The sequence below is a fragment of the Anoplopoma fimbria genome, chromosome 23 (genome assembly GCF_027596085.1).
Source record: "Anoplopoma fimbria isolate UVic2021 breed Golden Eagle Sablefish chromosome 23, Afim_UVic_2022, whole genome shotgun sequence".
Lineage (NCBI taxonomy): Eukaryota > Metazoa > Chordata > Actinopteri > Perciformes > Anoplopomatidae > Anoplopoma > Anoplopoma fimbria.
Genome location: NC_072471.1, coordinates 16,967,899 through 16,990,283, shown reverse-complemented (window position 1 = coordinate 16,990,283; position 22,385 = coordinate 16,967,899). Strand labels below are relative to the sequence as shown.

Here is a 22,385-nt window from a genome sequence, read left to right as displayed (position 1 = left end):
TGTTTAACTTTGGTCACATCCTGCATATATTAACAGTCTAGTTTGTACTAATGTTAGTGAGAACTTTTTCCAGGCAAACCAACTGATACTTTGGTGCGAGTACCATCTGTAACCTCACAGGTTTGAAGCCATTCCATCATTTATTTATATCACCGTTTAGGATAAAGACCATATTATGGCTCTGTCAGTGTGGTAGTGATTTGGTCTTTTTATTCCAATACAAACCATATTCCCCATGGAGGTCAGAGATTGTCATACATTGTACAGTTTTGAAGCAATGGCGCACTCTGCTGGCACGAGGTAGTGCATACAGAAGTTTGTTCAAACTACCATTACATTACATTATAGTCATTTAGCAGACGCTTTTATCCAAAGAAATCAGCTTGTAGTGGCTTTGTTTAATTTGTAGAAATATTTTGGAAAAGAGTTTACAATATTGAAACCAAGAAAATAATCTGTCCTTATCAGTAGTTTTGATTGGCTTATTTTTTGGGTTTTAACATTCCCAAGACCGCAGATAAACTCGCATAACAAAATGAGTCGACCAGATTAAACATGTTTAACCAATTTATTCATGAACATACACGTACAGTTATTGAGTACATTAGTATTTTTGTAGCATAGCATTTTGCCTTGACAACAGCCGTTCAGAAGGACCCTACAGAAACCCCCTCACATCCTTCTCCAATGAACATGATCTGAATACTCCCTGCAGAATGAGAGGTACCCTGGCTCTCCACAGTGGACACGATGCTGCCCAACACAAGCTCAAATAGGCATTGAAAATGGAATGGGGGGGGTGGGGGGAGGCAGGCTACGGTTTCTTTAGGTCCCCCTCCCTGGCTATTTAGTATTGCTCTGACGCGCTTCCCTGTGGCCTTCTGGGTAACAAAGCGAGGAGTTTGGGAGTAGGGGGAGGGCCGTGGGTCATTGGCCAATAGGATGGCCTTATCACGCATCCCCCCCCCTCCCCTTCTTTCACAGTGATTAAAAATGAACCAGGACCTCAGGGGCTGCACTAAGGTCTGCGGTAGTCACCTGACCGGTCACGAATTGGTGAGGTAAATGTGATAAACTGATGCATGGGGAAAAGGGGGTTGGGGAACCTGGCATGTACACAGACACTTGAAAACCTGGACTGGACTTCCCTTTTCCCCTTCGCTGTGCTACATCTACCCCCGTTCCTACTGAGCCTCTCTGAACAGGCCAAGTGTGCTTGCCCCGGTGAGAGAGGCAAAGCACTTAAAAACAAGATGGCACGAGTTGAACTCTCCACAGAGCTGGGCTACAGTACCGCCACCTCCTCTCCAGCGCCTGTTTAGGCAGGGGCTGGGGGAGCGGGTGTCAAACAAAGTGCTGCTTACAAGGAGTACTCAGACAGCTAACCAATGATGGGACGCCACCGGTACACCACACACTAGTACAAAGTGCTATAGAAAGCGACGACAGCCACACCACTGTGAGCCTACGAGGAGCCTGAAGCACTGGGTTATTGGGGGCCTGGGGTGGCCCAGAATTCTCTGGAATGTTTAAGAGACTCGACCAGGTTGCGCCAAGCCCTGGGAGCGACCTACGATGGGACGAAGAGGTCAGGAAAAACTTCATTTTTGGCTCAATTTTAGATAAGTCTATTCAGTTTTTTGAGAGAGGTTCACCGCCGGTGCCGGCCAGTCTGCTTACTGGAATGTATGGAGAGTGGAAAGTAGTAGAGCACAAGGGGCGCAGGAAGTAGCCCAAAAACAACCAGCTCCGGATCCCATGCTCAGGGAGATTAGATAAAGTGGAATAGACACCCGGGCTGCAGGTCACCCACCTATCCTCTGTCACTAGAGCTGGAAATGCTACAGTGCTTCAGCCCCCGCTAAGAATTAAAAAAAAAAAAAAAAAAAAATCACCTGGCACAACCAGAACTGACCAACCTGGAACTTTGGTAGGAGGAAGAGTAGGGGAATAGGGAGGGGGTGTTTGATAAATCGATGTTGCCCCGATGCAGTCTAAACCACAGCTGTTGTCTAAGAGCAAATACAACAAAAGACTTCACGAGAACCCAAACTAGTTTTAGCAGTGAAGAAACAAGTTCATGCTTTTTGAGGGAGATATTTTTTTTTCTTGTATTCTATCTATTGTACAGAGAAGGAGGAAGAGAAGGAAAAAAAACAGGTCTAGTAAAATACTATGTATATTGAGCCACGAAGCTCCCAGTATTATACCATGAGTTTTTGTAACAAAAATCTTGAAACTTTTTTTTTTTCTTCAAATTCTCTACCAAGAAAAATACAAAACATTATAAGGCGGTAAGTAACTATTTTTTTAGATCTGTTTTTCTTTTTTTACTTTTAATTTGAGAAGCCAGTTACAGTGCAGTTGATCCTCAAAGGCAGCCAGGCCAGGCTTCACTGCTGCTTGCACTCAGCTGGGGGGACTGCATCCTTCTGTAAGCAATCACAGGGATCGGGGGGGAGGGAGGCGGACTGTTAGATGAAAACCACTGCAAACACTAAACACACACACACACACACACACACCTCAAAACACAGCAAAGCCATTTCAAGAACTAAAACATTTAAAAAGCTGCAACAAATTTTAAATAACATCTGAAAAGTTCCTTATTTCCCCGACTACAGAGCAGATACCTCGATGCCAAAATTTTGAAAATGTGACGGTACATATTTTTATACAGTATCTTAGGTATTGTGGCGGGCTCGAGACCGACTGTCTAAAGTCCAAATTTCCCTGATAAATGCTACATTGTGAACACATCCGCGTTGACATCGGCAGAAGGAGAGCTAGTTATCGTTAGCCGTTAGCAGACAGTCCTGCAGAGGCAACAGTCCAACGTTTATGGACATTGCACTGAGTTTCATTATGATGCCTTCAAGCTCCATTCAGTAAAAATGAGAATTAGGCTAAGGTAAATGCTAATGTTAACATGATGTGTCCAACTGTGATCTTGTAAAATTACAACTTTGGCAAGAAGCAAACAGTAGTTTGAAAGATGTTTTCACAGCAACATAAAATAGATATTATAGATTGATGTATACTTCCTAGCACTAGCTACATTTTTTTGTTTTAGTTTACTAATTAAACTGTTTTGGCATTGCTTTACGTTTGTAAATAGGCCTTTTGTTCAGTATGTACTTTGGAAGGAGATACTTTAACATTTGAAAAAGAGCTTTAAAAGCATTAAGAGCTTTTTTGGTTGCTGCTACAGGATAATACATGTAAACACTTAATCAGAACCTCATGGCCATTGGGCTCAAATCAACAAGCAGCCAAAGGGGAACACTTGAGTAGATCTGGGCTGAAAAGAGATATTTAGTACTAGGAGCAGGGCGTCCTTCCAGCAGACAGACACTAGTGAAGGTGATGGCACACTGCAGCTGCTCTCCATGGCCTGATGGAACGCTGACTGAACAGTGGAAGGTCATTCCAGCTATTCAGCGCAATACATTTAGCAAAAGAAAAAAAAAAAAAAAAAAAGTACTCTGGGCATTTTGGTTGTAAAATCTTGTCTTGCACAGCTCTGCTTCTATCACAGACTATGATGTAGTGCTGACGAAAGACTTCTTGTCTCGGTTTTCTTTATCATGTTTTTTTCTGCTGCAAGTAGGGACGTTCCTAAAGACTAACGTCCCTCACATTTAAAGTCAGAGTAGTCGATCCACTCAAAGTAAGAAAACCACAATTGACCACATTTTAATCTATAAAGGTAGATAAATATTGTAAAATGAAAAAAATATTGAATACATTATAAGAGCAATTTGTAATCGTTAATCACATTTTTCATGAACATAATGTTTGTTGAAACACCAGCATGGACTGTGGTCTAAGGAGTCATGGTACTATTTATTAGTATCTTAGCATGCAGGTGTGATTCATTGAGCTAGCTTGCGTTAGCCCGCTATGTTGATTCAGTCAGTCAGTCTGCAGCATAAGTGCTAGCAAGCTAGTTTCAGTGTGCCTCAGCCATCAAGTGGATCGGGAGAGAACCAGGCTGACTGCTGAACCCAGCCTCTGTTTCAGAAAGAGGAGGCAGGCGGAGGACCGAGAGAATGTGACGTTGTGGAAGTGAGTCATGAGCAGCTGATGAGTTCAGAACAGAGTTGAGACCAACAGTACATGTCAATATGTAATTTAAATGTGTAATGTTGCTTAACAAAATAATAAAGTTAACTGACTTGTATTTGTGTTGCAGCACCGTTAAATTGACTCATCACACACATCCCTAGTTGCAAGCAATAGTTTCTTTTTCGTTTTTTAAAGGCTAACAATAATCTAACCTTCAGAGAGATAAAACATTTTGTTGGCATGGGTTTAACACAAACAGCCCCTTCATGGCCTTTATCCAGTCATTAAAAGCAATTCTATAGAGAAAGACAGGAGGATAAAAACCATGGACGTATGGACCAATGATGTTCAATGGGTATTAAAACAAGACATCCATAAACAAAGCACATCATTTATGGCAGAAAGAAATCCTCATCCTCACAAAAACTCAAAACTGGCCTGCGTTTGTGGACGGATGGAGTTCAACAAGGTGAAGAAAAAATTTTTTTTAAAAAAAATTGAAGGGGAGGGCTGGACTAGCTTCAACATACAGAAATAATACAGGTGCAAATGCAGAACTCACGATGGGTTAAACTGCAAATAAAAAAAACCAACAACACACCGGTGGGTTAGTAACTCGGAGGGTGCAGCACGGCGGCAGGAGGACTCATGTGTGGGGTGGGGGGTGCAGAGAAATGGGTAGAGGATGGAAGAACGGGGGAGAAGGAAAGCAAAAAGCCAAAACAGAGTGGTGGGGTGGGGGTGAAGGGTGGGGGTGTGATGGTAGTAAGCTGACAATTCACAAGCTGTACCTACCAGGATAGGGTTATTTTTCTACTGTCACCACTTAAACCTAGTGAGGAAAAATTTAAAGAGTAGCTGACAAAAGATGCCAAAGTGACTGGAGATGAAGCAACATTAATGAATAGGAGAAAAATAAAATAAAAAAATAAAGCAAAACTAGCAGAATACAGAATGTCAAAGACGTTTTTGTTTGGCAAAGAGGCAGAGGTCATGCTTGTTTAAATCGTGTCAAAATGTACAAGCTGCTCCAGTCGGGTTAATATAAATAAAAGATCCAAAACTCAGACCAACCCAATAAAGAAACAGAAGCCTACACCAGTATGTGCACTGTGGACATCTCATGGTGAACACAAACTAAATATATTATGTATCAAGAGATTATCCATTGTCTACATGTTGCAATACTTTTGAGCTTGCATAACTTCTTCTTTTTTCAGCTACATTAGCTCCTTCAGGGAGGCAGAAAATATGAGTAAACAGAGACTACAGGGGAGAACCATCATTGGTGGGTCCCACTCAAATAACAGTAAACCTCTGCAGGTTTAGCACTTAATTCATTCAAACAAACTACTTTATTTTATATTTACTGTATTTCCTACACAAATCATGCAATTTACTAAGGCTGTAATACTCATGTCTATAATTGAAATTAATATTGTCTCTCCAGGCAAACTGGATCTGTGTGTTGCATAAGGTTTAGGTTTTAGTAACTACATGCAGCAGTTAGACTTAAAGGCACAGTTCACCCCCCTCTTCAAAAATACATATTTTCCTCTTCCTTGTAGTGACATTTATCTCTTTATAGTTTTGATATGAGCTGCTAAGTTTTGGACATATTGTCCATAGAGATGTCTGCCTTCTCTCCAATATAATGGGACAACATTATTTATTATTTCTACTCAACTACAACAGCTAACCGTATCTCAGCTCAGAAGGAAGCATACATCTATACTGCTAGCTCACACCATTCAGCTAGCTAACGTTACAGCTCAGCCGAGTAGGATGCAGTTTGTGTTTACATCTTGCAAAGTCACAAGCATGAGCCTCTCATCCATCAGTAGATGCAAGTTCCCTTTTTGGACGGAAATACAGTTACATTACATTACATTACAGTACAGTTGTAGGTGTAGTTGGGAGGAAAGAAAATAGTTCCTACATGAAACTGCTCAAAACAGTCTCTGGATTATCTTGATTAATCAGGTCTTGATTTCTGGAAAGAGACATTGCTGTTGAGTTTTTCCAAATGTTTTATTGGTGCTTTGAGCACCACAAGCCAAGTGCCATGTAGACCCATTATAATTGGAGAGAAAAACGATATCTTTAGCACTAGACCACCGACAACAAAACTAACCAGAATGCTAAATAGCACCACAGGTGAGAGGAAAATTATGTTGTTTTGAATTTAGGTTGAACTGCCCCTTTAACTGACTGGTGAGAACTAAGTCCGAGATACAGGTTCAGGATCTGGTTTAGAAATGGGGAAGAGGAAAAATATCTTCTGGGAGTGATTTTTTTTGTTGTTGTCTGGAAGCCAAATCAAGATCACAACAACAAAATAAAAGCTGAAGCAAACCAAAAGCTGGTGTAAAATGAGATGCATTGACAGTATGTATTCTGTATGTTGAAACCTGACAAGAGATTTAGGACAGCCGTTCTCTACCTGCAGCTCAGTGACACCCGTAGGACACTGGATGGTGGTAATGCTAAACGTGTCTTACTGGGACATTTAAAAAAAGGTTCTGACAGATCACTGCAGCTATCAGTGGCTGACAGTGAGAGCTGCTTCACTGTTTGGAAAGAGCATCCTGAGCCAACAAGGTTGAGAAGAGCTGAGTAAGGTCTTTGTCAGGACACCAGAGATCTTTGGGGGGACGACGACGTGGGATCTCACCTTGGGATCGTAGTCGGGGTCGTTCTCTTCATCAGCCTCCTCCTCTCCCTCCTGAACACACAGCACAGAATGACTTTAGACTACTTGTGTTCCTTGACGCGGCCATAATTAACACACATCCATGTCCATCACAGCACTAAAACCACACAGCTTTACATACGTTGTGGTCAACGACTTTCATACCATAACTGTGGCCCTAAATGATCTTACCTCATCGTCCGCCTCCTCTCCCTCTTCATCGTACTGTAAAAAACACAAATGTGAGAGTAGGCTTGATTAAAAAAAGAAAAAGAAAAATTTGATGAAGAAACAAGCTAGCGTCATGTTTTTCCTCAAATAAAATTGAACATATGCATATTTCAAGTTAAGAATACTCAATAGTCAGTTAAAACAACTGACATCTTAATAACTAGGGCTGTAACGGTATTGCAGTTACTGTTTAGTGCACGCAGAATAAACTGCATGTAGACTGATGCACATAATGTGGAACCAAATGTAATACAGGCCCAGTCTACACCAGCAGCAGAGCCAGAGTCAAGTACAAGACGAGGAAGATGTGTCGACACTGGTCCTCCGCTGGACATGCTGGGATAAGAAATGTTTGCTTTGAATGTGTAAATGTGGCCATGGTGGAAACTAATTAAAAACACTTCTAATGCAAAAGTGTTCATTTTAATTACATTTATTTTCAGTTTATTGGCATGAGAGATGATCTTCAGTTTAACAGCCTATTGTGACCTGTTGTCTCTTGGGAAGTAGTTTGTATGGAAGTGTTTGAAATGTTCCTTATTTTCATAATGAAAACAGTAATGTTACAAATCTTCTGCTAAATGTCCAACCATTAGCAGAACATTCCTTACAACTGCAAGCTGAAAGACAGCAGAGCTCATTCCCCTGCCAAAGCCATAACGTAGTCAACCACAGCATAGTGAAACTACTAGAACGGTGACATGTCCATTCCAGTGTGCCTTAGTTTACAACTGATCAAACTGAAGAACACTCACGTCGTCGTCATCATCCTCGATGGCCTCTCCTGTGAAGTAAAGCACGGCCCGAGGTACGATACGCTCACGGATGAAGTGGCCGATTTCAAAGTCTGCAGCCAGGACTGCCTCAGAGTCCTCGTCCTGAAGACAGACAGGCCAGTCAAAGTTCATTCATGTTTAAAACAGTACTAGCTAAAGTTTTCATGTGACGCATTCAGGGCTGGACTGGTAAGACACCTGGACTTTTTTTTGTAATGGCAAAAAAGAGATATACAAAACATTTGGGTCATTAAGCTTAATAGTTAATATTTAAAATAACTGAGAAATCTATATCATCTGAATGAAGGTTCTTTGAATACTAGTTTCTGCTCCTAGTAAGTTATTTATTGCTGTTGCTTAAAGCTGTTGAATGCTAAACATAAATACAGTCAATAGGGAATTTCAAAGTGTAGAAGAACAGAGTACAGTGACTCACCAACTCTCCATTTTCTGGAACTGTAAACAAATGCAGATAGTTGAAGTTAGTTAAACCAGGACTAAACTTATCATTTTAGTAAACCCTGAATCAACTGGCCATGCATAGCTGAGCTGAATATTTCTGCCCCGTCATCCTTACCCTCTGGCGGGGTGAAGAAGTTGAAGAAGGAGTCGTTGGGGACCGTTTTGGTGACCGTCCTCACTGTTCCGCGGCCCTTGTGCTTCTGTTTCTTCTTGATTGTTTTCAACGTGACGTTCTTGCCCTTCGTCCACTCGATCGTGCAACTGTGGTGAAACACGAGGAGGCGGCAAGGTCAGTGTCCGACATTTTTAAATGTCAAAACCTAAATGATATCTGGGGTTTGATCTAGCTGGTGAGGTTGAGTGAAATGTTATGGTGGTGCAGGTTATGGTGCTTGTTAAGGGAGTGGTTTATTAAATAACAAGGCTGATCTTATAAACCAGCAACCTTGAAAGTATAGAAATTATAATGTTCCTAAAAATCCTCATCTTTTGATAGAACTCAAAGAACACTCCGATGCAAATCAGTATGAAAATGAGACAAATGTCATTACTTAATAAAAAAAAATAAGACACAATATCACAGTACTACTAATAATATAACAGGAAACAGTCATCAGTCCTTAAAAATAACTTCAAAATATTTGATTTGCAGATTTTTAAGCCTTTAAATTACTTTCATAATGCAACAGTTTTATTCATAAAAAAAGATTAAATAATTTGATGCATTCCATCAAACATGTCATACAGCAGCAGTGCCCCTAGTGGGAACTAGGAAAATAGCATAGGTTTCCCCCCAAAGGGCCAACATGAGAACATGACTCAATCTGGTTGAAAATAGTAAAAAACTACAATTGTGAAGCCAGGGCTCTAGATTTAAATCCTAATATAATAGAACGTATGATTGTGGTTGTAATGTTTAGAAAATGCTGAATGATCAAAATTGTTGATTCTATTGGATATTATATATTTGAAATGTTTGACCTTGAAGGTTTGAGTGTCTGCATTTTGGCTACACAGTTTACAGACTCATAGGAGCTAAGGTTGAACTTCTAAAATCTGAAAACAATAACACAACCTTGCCAAAATGTATGCCATAAACATTAAAATGATGACAAATTCAAGACCCAAAAATGTGCCTAGTGATGTATAACAGTTAACACGAAGACAAAACACAACATCCGGTGCTGTGCTCACCCCGTGCAGCACATGATCTCTGGCCCGTCGAAGGAGAAGGGGTCGCTCTCGTCCGGCTCCGACCTCATCTTGTAGGTTTTCGTCAACACCGTGTTCGTGAAGAAGTCGTTGGCCTCGAAGTGGAACTCTAGCGTGAAGCTCTGGGGAGAAGAGAACCAGATGGCGATTAGGGACGGGTCAGCGTTAACCAACCGTTTCCAGACATTAAACTTGAGTTGCTCTCACTCACCATGGGCTGTCCTGGATCCGAGAACTTCACTTTAATGTCATGTAAATGTTTGAGGATGGGTTCATCGTGTTCCTGAGGGGAGAGAGAAGCAGCACGGCATTCAGAGGGGCGCGTTTCTGTTTTAACTTGTGGTTAGTAATACACCATGTGTTATGATCCCCACTGCAAACCCATGTTCTACACAACTTGGCCAGCAGATGGAAGCAAACCCTGATTTTCCACATCACAAATACAGCCTCTGACCCACTTTCCATGCCACTATAGCAGCCGACCAGATGGACCTACCTGCAGCATGTCACTGAGCAGGTCCACGTTTTTGAAGACTGTTAACCAGAACTCCGGGATGCCTTTGGGGTCCTCCTTCTCCTCGTCCTTCTTCTCTTCCTCCAACTTGGCCTTCTCCTTCATCTCGTCCTGGTTGAGGGAGACATTTTCTTTTCAAAATAACACATGGTCAACTGTTTCTTTTCCACCTATCATGCAATATGAAACAAGGATTTTAACCACCTACACCCACAGAGACAGCACTCAATCCAATTATACTGATTTCATCAAATGTACATCTGTGATTTATTGTGTCCCGCTTTCTTTCTAGGGGTGGGAATCTATGTGCACCTCACGATTCCATTACGATTCAGAGGGCTAGGATGAGATTATAAAACGATTACCGATTCATCTTGATGCATCAAAACACATGTGGTAAAACTAAACAGAGTGATAGAGTGTGGTTAAGGTGACAACGGATAACACCCATAGTTTGCTGATTTTATCCTCCCCGCTTTGACTCAGTGATTCCATGACTTTGGTTTGGTTGTAGAGTATAGCTGTGTCCGTAAAAACGTCTAGATGAATGTTGTATCTCTTGAGACTTTTAAACTAAGCGCATGAAACGAAATAGAAAAAGGAAATAAAGTGTTCAGGCAGACAGGGAGCATGCAGGTGTATACGTCACCTGTACCTGCTTACTTACTGTCAGCTCTTCCTCCTCATCCGCCTTCCATTCACACTCCTCGTCTGTGGGCTCATACGCTGCTTTCACTATTTCGCTTCGCTGTAAAGAGCAAGAGGAGAAAAATATTCAATTCGGTGTTTGTACCAGCTGCATCCAAGTGATGTATACATTTTCATACGAGTTATATCTTTCTGAAAACAAGTGAATAGTAAAACAAAACATTGTGCTCCGTTTCAGTGACCAGAGAGAACACAGGCTTTTCTTGGGAATCTCGTCGCTTTACGTGAAAACAAAACGCCTTTCGCGCTGCATTAGCATTGAGGAACATGCGGGTGGACTATCTAGAAACGGTCCACACTGGTAAGTCGACTCTCCACAAAAAAAATCCAGTTGGATCTAAGTGAGCAGGGTCCACCTCACTTGATGAGGAAGTACTGCTGAGTCATGTGCTCAAAAGCATTATGGGGACGTACCGAATGGTTCAAAGCTTCATATCCATTCATTCCGACAACAACTACAGACCCTTTCAGGTTTTACATGAGGTCTTATGCATTTGAAGGCTCTGGCCATGCATGTGGGGAAAATTTCACATTGTTTTGCGCTCATTTAGTGTGTCCATGCGGGGTTGACACTCTTCATTTAGATGCAGAAGTTTTTACAAGGGTTTTAACAAGAAAAAGGTACTCCGTTACCGGGACAGAGGATGTCGCATACTTACTTACTTTAATATAAGTCGTGAAGGGTAAACAATAATAAAATGCTATATCTATTATAGTAGCATTTCTTGGGGGTGTTTCCTGGATTTACAGATTAGCATAAACATGGCAGTTGGCTCAAGGTAACAGATGCCGAGAGAGACTATATCAACCATGTATTGCATTGTTGTATTGTTTTTGATGATTTGTAAAACACTGATACACTCATAATCATGAAAGGTTCATGATTATTTTAAAAGCAAACAGAATTGTGATGCTAATCTTTGAATTTATGCTTTGAGGAAACTTTACCTGTAGCTAGAAACGCACAAATAACCGAAAATATATATAAAGCTGCTGGAATACAATACTGAAGGTCACAATAAAGAAAGCGTATGGATGACGTACTTTGTCAAAGAGGGGCTGGTAGAGGGCCGCGTACTTTCTCTCCAGTTCATGGACTTCTTCGTAGAACTTGGCCTCAATGTGGGCACATTTGACCTGCAGGTTCTTGAGGGCGTTCACACGTCTCTTTACAACCTTTGGTAAGCTGTGGGGCAACAAATATGAACACAGATATGAGTACAATCCTCAAAAAATCCCAGCATAAGGATCAGTTATTGTAACTGCAATTATTACACTTCTGGTAAATTTTTCAAAAAGAAAAAGCACACCAATTGGACTGACCTATAAATTGTAACCGCTTAGGTTTCAGATTGTAGAAAGGGCTGCACAAACTCAACAAAACCTAAGATATTATTTTGTGACCTTTGCTTCCAAGTATAAAAACACAGGACAAAATGTGCAGCAAATGGTAGCAGAGAGGATGCTGCCTCAGTAGTTAATGAGAGCTTTAGAGCAGAGCAGCACTTTCCCTAAAGGATATTCAATAAATGAGGGTGGCCTTCAAGGTACACACAGTATACAAACAAATACTATGCCAAGAACAGGTTTTATTGAGATTTGCTTCATTTAACAGCAGAGTGAAGGTGGGATGTCTTTCTCGTATACAGATTTATTTGTTTATGCTTTAGGTTCCTGGTGTGGATCATGTAATAAGTCCCTCAAGATTGTAAATATTTTCTAAATTCTCTCTTGGCTGAGTGACCACATTGCGTCTTTTTTCCAAAGCGGCAGCCTCTTTTTTTCAATTGTTCCAAGTCGGGAGACAGCGAATGCGGCTGTATCCAGCTGCTGTTTTGAATGTTGTCTTATCTTGCTTGTGTGGCAAATGTCTCTATAGCATTAATACTATAAAGCGCACCCTGGGAAGTCTTATCTCCACAGGTTGAATTAATGAAGGGGATTTTTGTTGGCCACCCATCACTTCTAAAATTGAAAAACAAGACAAAAGCAGAACATGGCTACAATGCTACAAAGGTTTCAACAAGCGTTCATTTTGCATGTTGTGTTAAAATGAAATCATTGTCTTCGTCTGAGAACTGGTAGGAGCCTTAACATCGATCAACATCATCCAGGCTTTGAGAGCTGGAGTGCGGCTACAGAGTCAAGTTTCTCTGCAGTAGGATAAATCAAAACGCCTGCACTATGCTGGCAAGGAGATGTCTGTTTGGTCCCAAGTGCTGGGATGCTGTAAACTGGTGAGTTTGTTAGTGGATGCCAAATACTTGACAAGTTGATCAAAGAGCTGCTCGCTGATGATTTTGCTGAAAAAAGGAGCAGTGGGCGGCACAGCCCCTCAGCCAAAGACACAGGAATACATTCACTAGAGCATCTCAGACTTCTACCTCCGCACCAGCTCCATGAATAGCAGCAAAGCAGTGTGCTGCCATGGACACGGACGTCAGAAAAATCTATTTTAGCCACCTAAAACAAAGGCAGACCTAAAAAAAAAACAACAGTTTAAGTGAACGCTATATTTAGATTATTTTTGACAGTTTAACTTGTTGTAAGTCAGTTATATAGTCTGAAGCAGAAACAGTTATCTATGCTCTCACCAAAGCCACAAGTCTTCATTGAAAAAGAACAAAAAAACCCAGTAATATTTCCTTGTAGAGCAGAGGGTTGCTGTTCTTCCCTGCCTCCATCGGTTACTTGTTTGTGTTATTGTGTGACTTTGATAAATCCGAACTAACAAACATCACAAAATAACACTTTGGCTAGTTCAGATTCACCAAATTCACAGATCGAGGCAGGTGTAGACCAGCAACCCGTGTGTTCTGCAAGGTTAAATTACTGGTGTTGTTTTTCCCATTAAAGTCTTTTGGCTTTGGTTGGAGCATATATTGATAACGGCTTTCATTCTCCTTCAGAAACGGCTGTCTCATGTCAAAGTAAACCTGCAAAAATATTATTAAATAAGCATGCACTTAAACAGATACTGATTTTTATAAGTCGGCCTCTGATTTCACACTCTCCAAAATACGTTTTGACGCCATCCTCGTCCACAGCAGTACATTGCTTTGATGCTGGGCCAATAACCACGTCTGCTTCACAAAACTGAGCGCTTGCCGACTGCCATCTATACACCAACTATGGATCATTTAACCGTCATTGGCTGTACTCTCAGCTCACCCGTTTAAGTGTGCAGTTGGCTCAAGCAAAAATATTCACAATGATCACAACCTATGACTGATAGCCCGACAACAACAGGATTCAACAGCGTGGTTAAAACACATCCACAGTGCAACTTACTGAGAAAAAACAAATCTAATATCTTGATTTTATGTTTTTTTACCAATTTTACACAAACATTTAAAATAGAAATGTTTTGATTTAAATTTTAAACGTAACTGTCACAAATAGTTAACTGATAAAAGATCTACTGACATGTCCAGGGATTATACAAAGACATAGAATTCGTTTCAAGGTGCTTTAGAAACAGGAAGTAAGAGTAAATATTTTGCACCCAAATCAAATTGTTTACAGGATATTCAACCTTTGTTTCTTTATAATGCATTTAATACTTAACTTGTTTCTTTACATGGCTTGAATAAAAGGTAATAAAGTAGTCCATGCATACGAGATACGAGTTTACAGATAATTACGATCCCTCCTCAGCATTGTGGAGGTTGGTTTATGGCTTTTTGCCAGCTACACCTACAGTCTGTGACCTATGCTGCAGATTGTGTCTCACCTCTCCATGTAGCCCGACGGCGAGCCGTTCAGACCGTCCAGCCTCTCCTGCAGCGCAGCCAGGATCTGTGGGTTCTGCATCATCTGCACGGTCAGCTGACGAGCTGAGAAAACAAACGCATACACACAGTCAAATTTATGAAGGCAGTTTCACCGGCACATTCATTTTCTGGACAGGAAGCACCACTTTTATTTGTCCTCATCGGTATGATAACTTGACCCTTCCTGAGCCCACCTGATGTACGTTATGTGTGTTTACCTGTGTGTAATGAATGTGCACATATTGCCAGTGTTGTATCGACATACGAGGAGGCAGTCACCAATAAAGAGTGCTCTTCCTTTGTGCAAGTGGACAGGTGACAGATGGTACAGTCCAAGTGTCCGACACATTGCTTGCACCTATCAAAGCTCAGCCGCATCGCTGCTGGCAGGTGAGAAGATTAAAGAGATTGGAAGTCACTTTTCTCTGTTGGCACATCCTGAGCGTGTTGCCTGGAACGTGTTACCAGCCAGCATGGATCAGCTGTCCAAGACTCCAAATAAATACACCTATGCTGTCTCTAGTCACACAACGCAAGCTGTTGCTTTTTCGGTGGACACATCAATGGGGGTGGGGATGAGATGATAATGAGTAGGGTTGAGCGCTGAATTCTGTACGTTTAAAATCGGGTCCCCAAAAATGATACTCCGCCAATTGTCTTAACACTCACTTCTTACATGGTTTTGCTTCTCAACAAAAAGGATGTCAACTGAACATGCATTAATCTATCTATCCATCTATCAAAATATCTAAGGGAAACTTCTTAAACCACTCAATTAACATTGGGTCACATCTGAATCCACTGCATTTCTCCATCCATGAGGAAACTAAATACTTCTTTTCCGATGACCTTGAACGGCCTCTGTGTTTGCTCCTTAAAGATGGCGGTGGAATATCACTTTAAGCATGCTCCTCATGCACTGCGCCACACAAACTGGTTGCATTTTAACCGTTTGCTCTCTGCCTCGCATTCATTTCCTTCTACCAACTCCTGAAGATAGTAAACAACGCTCAGTAGAAGGTCATGGACTTTTTGGGGTCATAAAATAACAGATGCGCAAAATGTCCTAATTGATGTTACTGGTTTGTTTCAGGTCCAACCCCCTACAACTATCATCTAGTTTTGCATTGTACATACACATTGTAGGTGAAGGGTTTGATGGCAGTAACCCTGCCACCTTTGCATTTATAGGTGGAGCATTAATGCATCCCTATTTTCAAAGAAATAGGAGTGACACCTTCTACAACACTGAATAAACTTGAGGATGGGGTAAGGTCCAGCTGAATAATTTACACTGTGATGGCGGCAGGCCTTTTGCTTTTAAACAATGCAGTGATTTGCGAGTCCTTCCGAGGTTGCAGCAGTGATGTGTGAACTAGTGACATGCAAGGGTTATAAACGAGAGTTGGCGCTGCACGTCATCAGTGGCATGCTGCAACTGTATTACTCATGGGTATTATAATCTCCTGCCTCGTGTAAAGCTTTTTTCTGAGTGTGTGCTTGCCGTGACCGATCAGTCGCAGGCAGCCAGAATGAGCTTCCTTTCAAAGTCTGGCCTTTAAAAAAAAAAAAACTATTCAAACTTGTTATAAATAGACGAGGCCAAACAGCCGTCTATATCTATCCACAATGAGCCGGGAGTAGGCCGATATATGAGGAACCGTCTGAATCATTTATTGGGCATCAAAAGGAGGCATAAACGGTATCGAGAACCCAAAATAAAACGGATTAGTGTCTGCCAGCTCTGAACTACAATTCAAAAATAATGTCATAATAACTCTTCTGTTTAAGTACCAGACAGAGACACACAAAGTTCAGATTGGTACTCTGCTATTGGAATAACATTTAGAATGATGATTTAGAACATTTTATGATCTAAACTATGCCTTTACCTCTGCACAGTTTTGTTTGCATTTAAAGACAGACCGTCGGTAAGTATACTTACACATTGCTGGCAATTACACCATCAGAAATATGTGGTGCAGCATTTTAGCAGAGTCCTACCTTTGCTGTTTTCATCTTCTCCCGTCTCCTCCTCTTCCACTTCCTCCACGTCCTCCATATCTGCCGGGTCCATCTCAGCCTGGTCTTTGCTGCTCAGGGGGGACACAGAGGTGGAGGAAGACAGAGGGGAAGGTCAACAAAACGCAGACACATCACACTGTTGGAGTGTGCAGAATCAACACCTGCCACCATCTACTTCTGGCACGTTTAAAGTCCCAATACAACAGAATATTTGAGCGGTGTAAGGTTATTAGGGGAATTTAAATTAAATCCTAAGCATCGGATTGGACCGTGAAAAAGTGGGCAGGCTTAGAATGTAGCAAGGACCTACAAAGGATGATTGATTGAAGGATGGATGTCATATTACTGTTTAAAATGAGTTGGTTCTAGCTCACATTAGCATTTTTTTCAACAGGAAAAAAAGATAAGATTTTGATATAAAAAAAAAGTGCACATGTTAAATAGGTGCACAATATAAGCAGGCAAAGGCATTTTCAATTTCACCGTCACTTTAAAGGTGAGGTTGCCGGGGACTGCTGCGTCAACCAACCAAATATTAAACTCTTAATTCCTCTTAGTTCTGAAAATATAATTGCTTGTTGAAAACTTAAAAACAATTTTAGTCTTACATTATCCATGGAAAATCAAATTAACAACTGAAACGTCAAAGAATATGCATGAGAATTATTGGCTGAGCACTTGAGGGTTAAGAAACAATAGCTGCAGCCCTACTTGCATGCTCAGCTCAAGGGCACATTGGTATGTTATTAAGAGGAGGAACAGTTTAGGCCCAGACAACAGGGCTGGTATCATCTTTTTTTTAAATGAAGACCCCAGTACCAATACCAGTACTCTTAAAGTGATACCGATACCAATAGAGTGCTTTATTCTTTACCCATCATGCGAATGAAAGCTATGAGTGCAAGTCCCACAAGCTAGCCAATTGTCACGTCTCTGCACAGCCCTCATCAACCCCCCGACCCGCCTTGGAGGAACAGAAATGTAGCCCACCCTCTGGTTCACGCCCAGGGTAAAACTGTTAGCTCTGTCAGCGCTGTTGACGTGTTTAGCTCTGTTCGCAGCGTTAGCTGTAAGCAGCCAACTGTTGATGTTTAGAGGCGAGTGTAGGCAATCTTTACAGTACCTGTACCAGCCCTACCAGACAATATACAATTCTCAGCGGTTTAAACCAGCAGTAATCAGAACTGAGTTTTTTTTCTTTTTTTTTTACCCATGATGCTACTCTAGGCACTGAAACATGACGCCCTACTTTAAGATGCAGTGCAGGAGAGCTCAATACTGAATACGACACGGCTTCACCAGCATGGCCTCTTATCCTCCTGTCAGTCTGCAGTAGAAAATAAAAATCAATGGCCAACGGAGAGACAGAGAGAGTGTGTGTGTGTGTGTGTGTGTGTGTGTGTGTGTGTGTGTGTGTGTGTGTGTGTGTGTATCCCTGTGTTGTGTGACAACCACTGGAGTGTCAGTCCTGATGGAAGCCTGTTAAGGTCATTCTCTTTAATGTTGTGAGGTGTCTCATTTATGTATGTATGTATGTATGTATGTATGTATGTATGTATGTATGTATGTATGTATGTTTTAAGTGTGTCAGGAAGCAATCTGAGCCCAAGCGTAGCATCCCAAACAGCCCTGGTCTTGGATTAAGGCTGATCGTGGGAGAGTCTGCTGCGCCGCCATTTATTGGTTGGATCCCTTTGTATATCTGACCTCGCCTCAAATCAGTGATATCACAGCAGGTGCTTTCCCTTAAACTGTCGCAGACCCCTGGGGCTTACTTCAGGCCTCACAGGCCTCAGACCAGCAGAGGAGACGAGCGTCTGCCACAGAGTAGCACTGTTAGAAGATGTACTTACTTGTCGATGTCTGCCATCTTAGCTGAGTCTTGAGTGATGCTACAGAGAGAGAAGAGGAAGTAATTAGTTTAGAAATACTGGAGGACACAAACTAATTAATATTAAATAACACATGATTGTCTCCGGATTTTGGTCAAAAAGCATTTGCAAATAACTCCTGATGCGAATACTAAGATGCTTAAAGTACTACAGGGGTGATGTTAAAGTTGGCAGCACTAAATGAGTGACATTTAAATGACAGCCACAGAAGTTTTTGTCTATTCCCAATTCTTGATACTTTGTTTGACACGTTTAAACATTAAACCTGAATGTATAATGATCATTACAAGAATTGGGTAAAGTCCATATTAGTTATTGATTTGTTTGTGTGGTTTCATTTTTTTAATTTAGGATATTTTACCATTTGTTTCCACATTCCGATGTGATGTGTCTGAATATCTTTATTAAAAAGTGAATTACGCCTTTAAAGAGTTAACTTCACTATACTGTATAATCACTATATTTCTAGGACGATGCATCGTCCAACAAGATAAGTCATTGTGGTGCAGGCCTACAACTGATTTGCAAAGAGGCCTCAGTGCATCACACTTTACATTTAGATACATGGTGATCTGGCCCCTTTCTGCAGCAGGAAACACCAGCCTTACTATAACAGGTCAAATAAAAATTAAATGAAAGAGCATTACAGGTCCTACTACTGCATAATATTGCTGTGTGGGGACTACTGCCATCTAAGAGGAAATGCATAAAAAGGAACCCTATGCAGCAGTCAACAACACTGAACAGACAGCCTGCATCCCATAAAAGATCAAAGCCAGGCAAGATACTCATTATATATATTATTACTATAATGTATATTGACATACCTGTGACACAGAAACATTACTTCATGTATGCAATTGCACATTCTAAAATATTGTTTTTAAGTCGGTCTTCAAAGAGTATAAGTTTCTCCAGGCTGACTCAGTTCACATGAATGATCAGCTGCCATATAAAATATATATAAACCTCAGTAGCAATTATCAGATCAAATTCACAGTTTATCAATTTATGGGTCTTTACTAGGCTAACTTTAACCGTTATGATTGTATTGGCTAAACTGGTTTGTATTGTGGCAACAGCTAGTAGCGTTGCTACTTCAGCAATAACCCAACATTATGGTATTGATAATCTGCACCAATTCCCTCCACAGGTACATTAAACATTAACAGATATTCAAATGTATTTAAACTAGTATGTAAAATGTAATTTATGGCCAATGTTAACAGATTCTCTGTACACAATGGCTTTTTAGTCAAATTTCATAGTTTTGAATTTTCAGATGACTTTGGTAAACTGGTTGGTAAGGAAAACAAAGTTTGATGAAGATGAAGATGAGTTTGGTTTGATTAATAGAGGGGGAGGAGGGTATTATGTCTACTGTATGAAATGTGGATAAAGCCTAGCAGCAGTTTTTGATTTCATTCTCGTAGGTTGCTTAATCAAGTATTTTACATTATGTTTTCCATTCTGGGACAGGATGTAAGGTAGGGCAGCTGAGAGGAAAGTAAAGAAAGAGGAAATCTGGACGCATTTTCTTAGATGTGAATCGACACAATAAAACAGTTTTAAATCATTTTTCAAGCAAAATGTTTTATCAATAAAATTAACTTTAGTTTTTTTCTTCTTTATGTTATTGAGAACAAATACCTTTGACTGGCAAATGGTTAAAGGACAATTTTTGATATATCCTGATATTTTATAGACATAGATTTTCATGCATCCCAAGGCCCAGAACTTCAGAACCTCTGCAGTCACACATGATCAGAAAATCCGCCGCCGAGATGCAACCGTTTTTCCACAGAGACCTAACAATTTACACCAAAACCAAGAAGAGGACTGATATCCTTACTGAAAAGCTGTCATATCATCACCATCTCGCTATACATTAGCTGGCCTACATTCGGCTAATACAGCATTATTTAGCTAGGGAGCTGGTGTGACAGCTCGCTCAGCTGAGTACAAAGTGGCAGATCAAACCGTTTCTTCCTCCATAACGGGAATAACTGATGAAAAGAGCAGGCGGTGTGTTGACACTGATTTGTGGCTTTAATCATGTCCCCATTCCTCCACGGAAAGCTGCATTCTGTCAGTTATTAAATATGGAAATACACTTTAAAGCTCTCACTTTTTAGTCAACAATGGTTCAAACGAACAAAGGCACATGTGCCTCACATCACACTCCAATATCTAAAGTAAGATGACATCCACCACAGCCATCTTGTATTCTCTACAATGCCAAATTATTGATGGGAAAGTACTGTACAAAGCTTTTAGCAGCAGCAGCAGCACACATTTTTCTAATATACTGTCGTTGCTCAAACTGATGTCAGGGTGTCTCAAATTGAGGTCAATACATGCTTTTTAATAGTCAAACATAATCGCAGGTAAATTATGTAATCTAAAGGGAGATCAGGCTCCAGCATTTTCATTACATTACATGCAGATAAGTTATGAGAGCATTTGTGCCATGTGTCAGTGGAAGTTCATATAATACCTGTACACGTTCAAGTATCTTCATGCAACATTTTTGTCATCTCAGTGGATAACATCACAAGTGATGACTCAGGAAATTAGACATATCCGTTATATTTATTACAGCTTTAACAAGTCGTTTGGAGTGCTACTGCCAAACATGTGCAAATACACCCCTGATATCTCACCCCTGTCACAAAAAGCCACCAAACAGTCACAATTCATGTTTCCTCACATGTGTGTGTGAACAAGTGTAACTGCAGGTATAACACCGGCCCCTGCAGAGACCAAACACCGTCCTAGATCCTGGGACTAGTCCTTGTCTCATAATCCTGCCCAGCGACCACGTGTTGCACCCTCAAGTCTAGTGAACATCAGTGACTGACTGACGAGAGAGGAGAAAAAAAAAGAAAAAAAAGAGAAAAGCCCCGGGTGTGTGCCGGGCCACTCCTTCGCCTGCATTTTAAACTTAATTTCGGTCCGAGTGAACCGGCCTAACCTGTTGAGACGTCCACCGTCCACCGTCCACCAACAACCGGCCACTCTCCCTGCACAAGCGAGCCGACCCTCGGGCTAATAAACCGGCTAACTTTATCCGGCCTGCCCGGTCTTGTCACCGCACCGCCTCGCTGGGTCGGGCTACTTAAGCTAGCTTATGTGCTGCTAGCTTGATGCGCATTACTGTGAGGACCAGCCTCGACAGACTCGGACAATGTGGGCCAGTCCGGTACCACGCTACGACCCGGGTTAGGCTGTGTAACGGTATCACGTGTCCACAGCCTGAGTATCATCCTCCTACAAATAAGGTCAAGTCCAAAAAATATACAAGACACGTGTCAACGGACTCCCGAGAAACGTTGACAATTACAGCAAAATGTCCGACGTCGTGTCCGTCCTACCGACGCAGTGATCGTCTCAACGAGCCCGGGCTCACGGACATGCCCGGTAGCCGTGGTTTCATTATTTATTTTAATCTGGTGTAGCGTTAACACACATCATGGTGGAGCCTCAATGGCTGCTGTCTGCCCTCCCTAGCTGTAGCCGTCCTCCTCCGGCGCCGTTAAACCGAGCAGCCGGACTGAAATGCAGCTCCTGAACCGGACGCAGGAGCTCGGGGTGTTGGCGACATTTCCGAGACCTGTCCCTTACCTTGGCTTTGTGGCCGGAGGCTGGACTGGTGAAGCGGCGCTGCGCAGTGTCGATGTCCCGGGGAAGAAAGACTCCGCTCCGATGGCGGTAAAAGGGAGAGAGATCCCGCCGCCTGCGCTCATATACATCCGACGTCATCACGTAAACCGGCCGTCGCCGAGGCAACGCTGCACAGGGGAGGGGCGGGGCGAGGGTGCCCCTATTGGGGGGAGCAGGGGATGTTGAATCATCATCAGCACCACCATGATCTCCTTCCTCTAATCCTTCACCACCCCTCTTCCTCACCTCATTGTTTTTTTCACCATCGTTTCTTCCTTCCTCATCAGCACTAGCTGATACAAAAGCTCACCCTCATCATCCTCACTGTCACCCTGATTTGTCATAGCCATCATCCTTCATCAAGAATAT

The 22,385-nt window shown here is 41.6% G+C and overlaps 1 protein-coding gene across 2 annotated transcripts; it reads right to left on the bottom strand.

The window, feature by feature from the left end:
- Positions 1–554: 554 nt before the first annotated feature.
- On the bottom strand, positions 555–22,106 carry nap1l1 (nucleosome assembly protein 1-like 1). 2 transcript variants are annotated; one of them, XM_054624318.1, is made up of 15 exons: positions 21,978–22,106; positions 18,315–18,353; positions 16,441–16,529; positions 14,397–14,499; positions 11,708–11,849; positions 10,611–10,703; positions 9,938–10,066; positions 9,653–9,724; positions 9,424–9,563; positions 8,345–8,490; positions 8,204–8,223; positions 7,747–7,869; positions 6,953–6,985; positions 6,743–6,793; positions 555–2,432 (listed from the first exon to the last, which is right to left on the bottom strand). In XM_054624318.1, the coding sequence occupies exons 1-15, from the start codon at positions 22,103–22,105 to the stop codon at positions 2,394–2,396; spliced, it is 1,347 nt and encodes a 448-aa protein (XP_054480293.1). In that variant the 5' UTR covers position 22,106; the 3' UTR covers positions 555–2,393. The 2 variants fall into 2 exon arrangements, with proteins under 2 accessions (XP_054480293.1, XP_054480294.1); XM_054624319.1 differs by having other exon boundaries at positions 10,623–10,703; positions 21,978–22,104.
- Between the last annotated feature and the right edge of the window lie 279 nt (positions 22,107–22,385).

Bases quoted from the DNA above. Each gene is read 5' to 3' on its own strand.
- nap1l1 (XM_054624318.1), bottom strand. From the start codon at position 22,105: ATGTATATGAGCGCAGGCGGCGGGATCTCTCTCCCTTTTACCGCCATC. The intron at 10,067-10,610 runs GTACAGGTGACG...TCCCTCAACCAG, and splicing joins AGCTGACAGTAAGTAAGCAG to GACGAGATGAAGGAGAAGGC. The intron at 6,986-7,746 runs GTGAGTGTTCTT...TGTTTTTTACAG, and splicing joins TCGAGGATGATGACGACGAC to TACGATGAAGAGGGAGAGGA.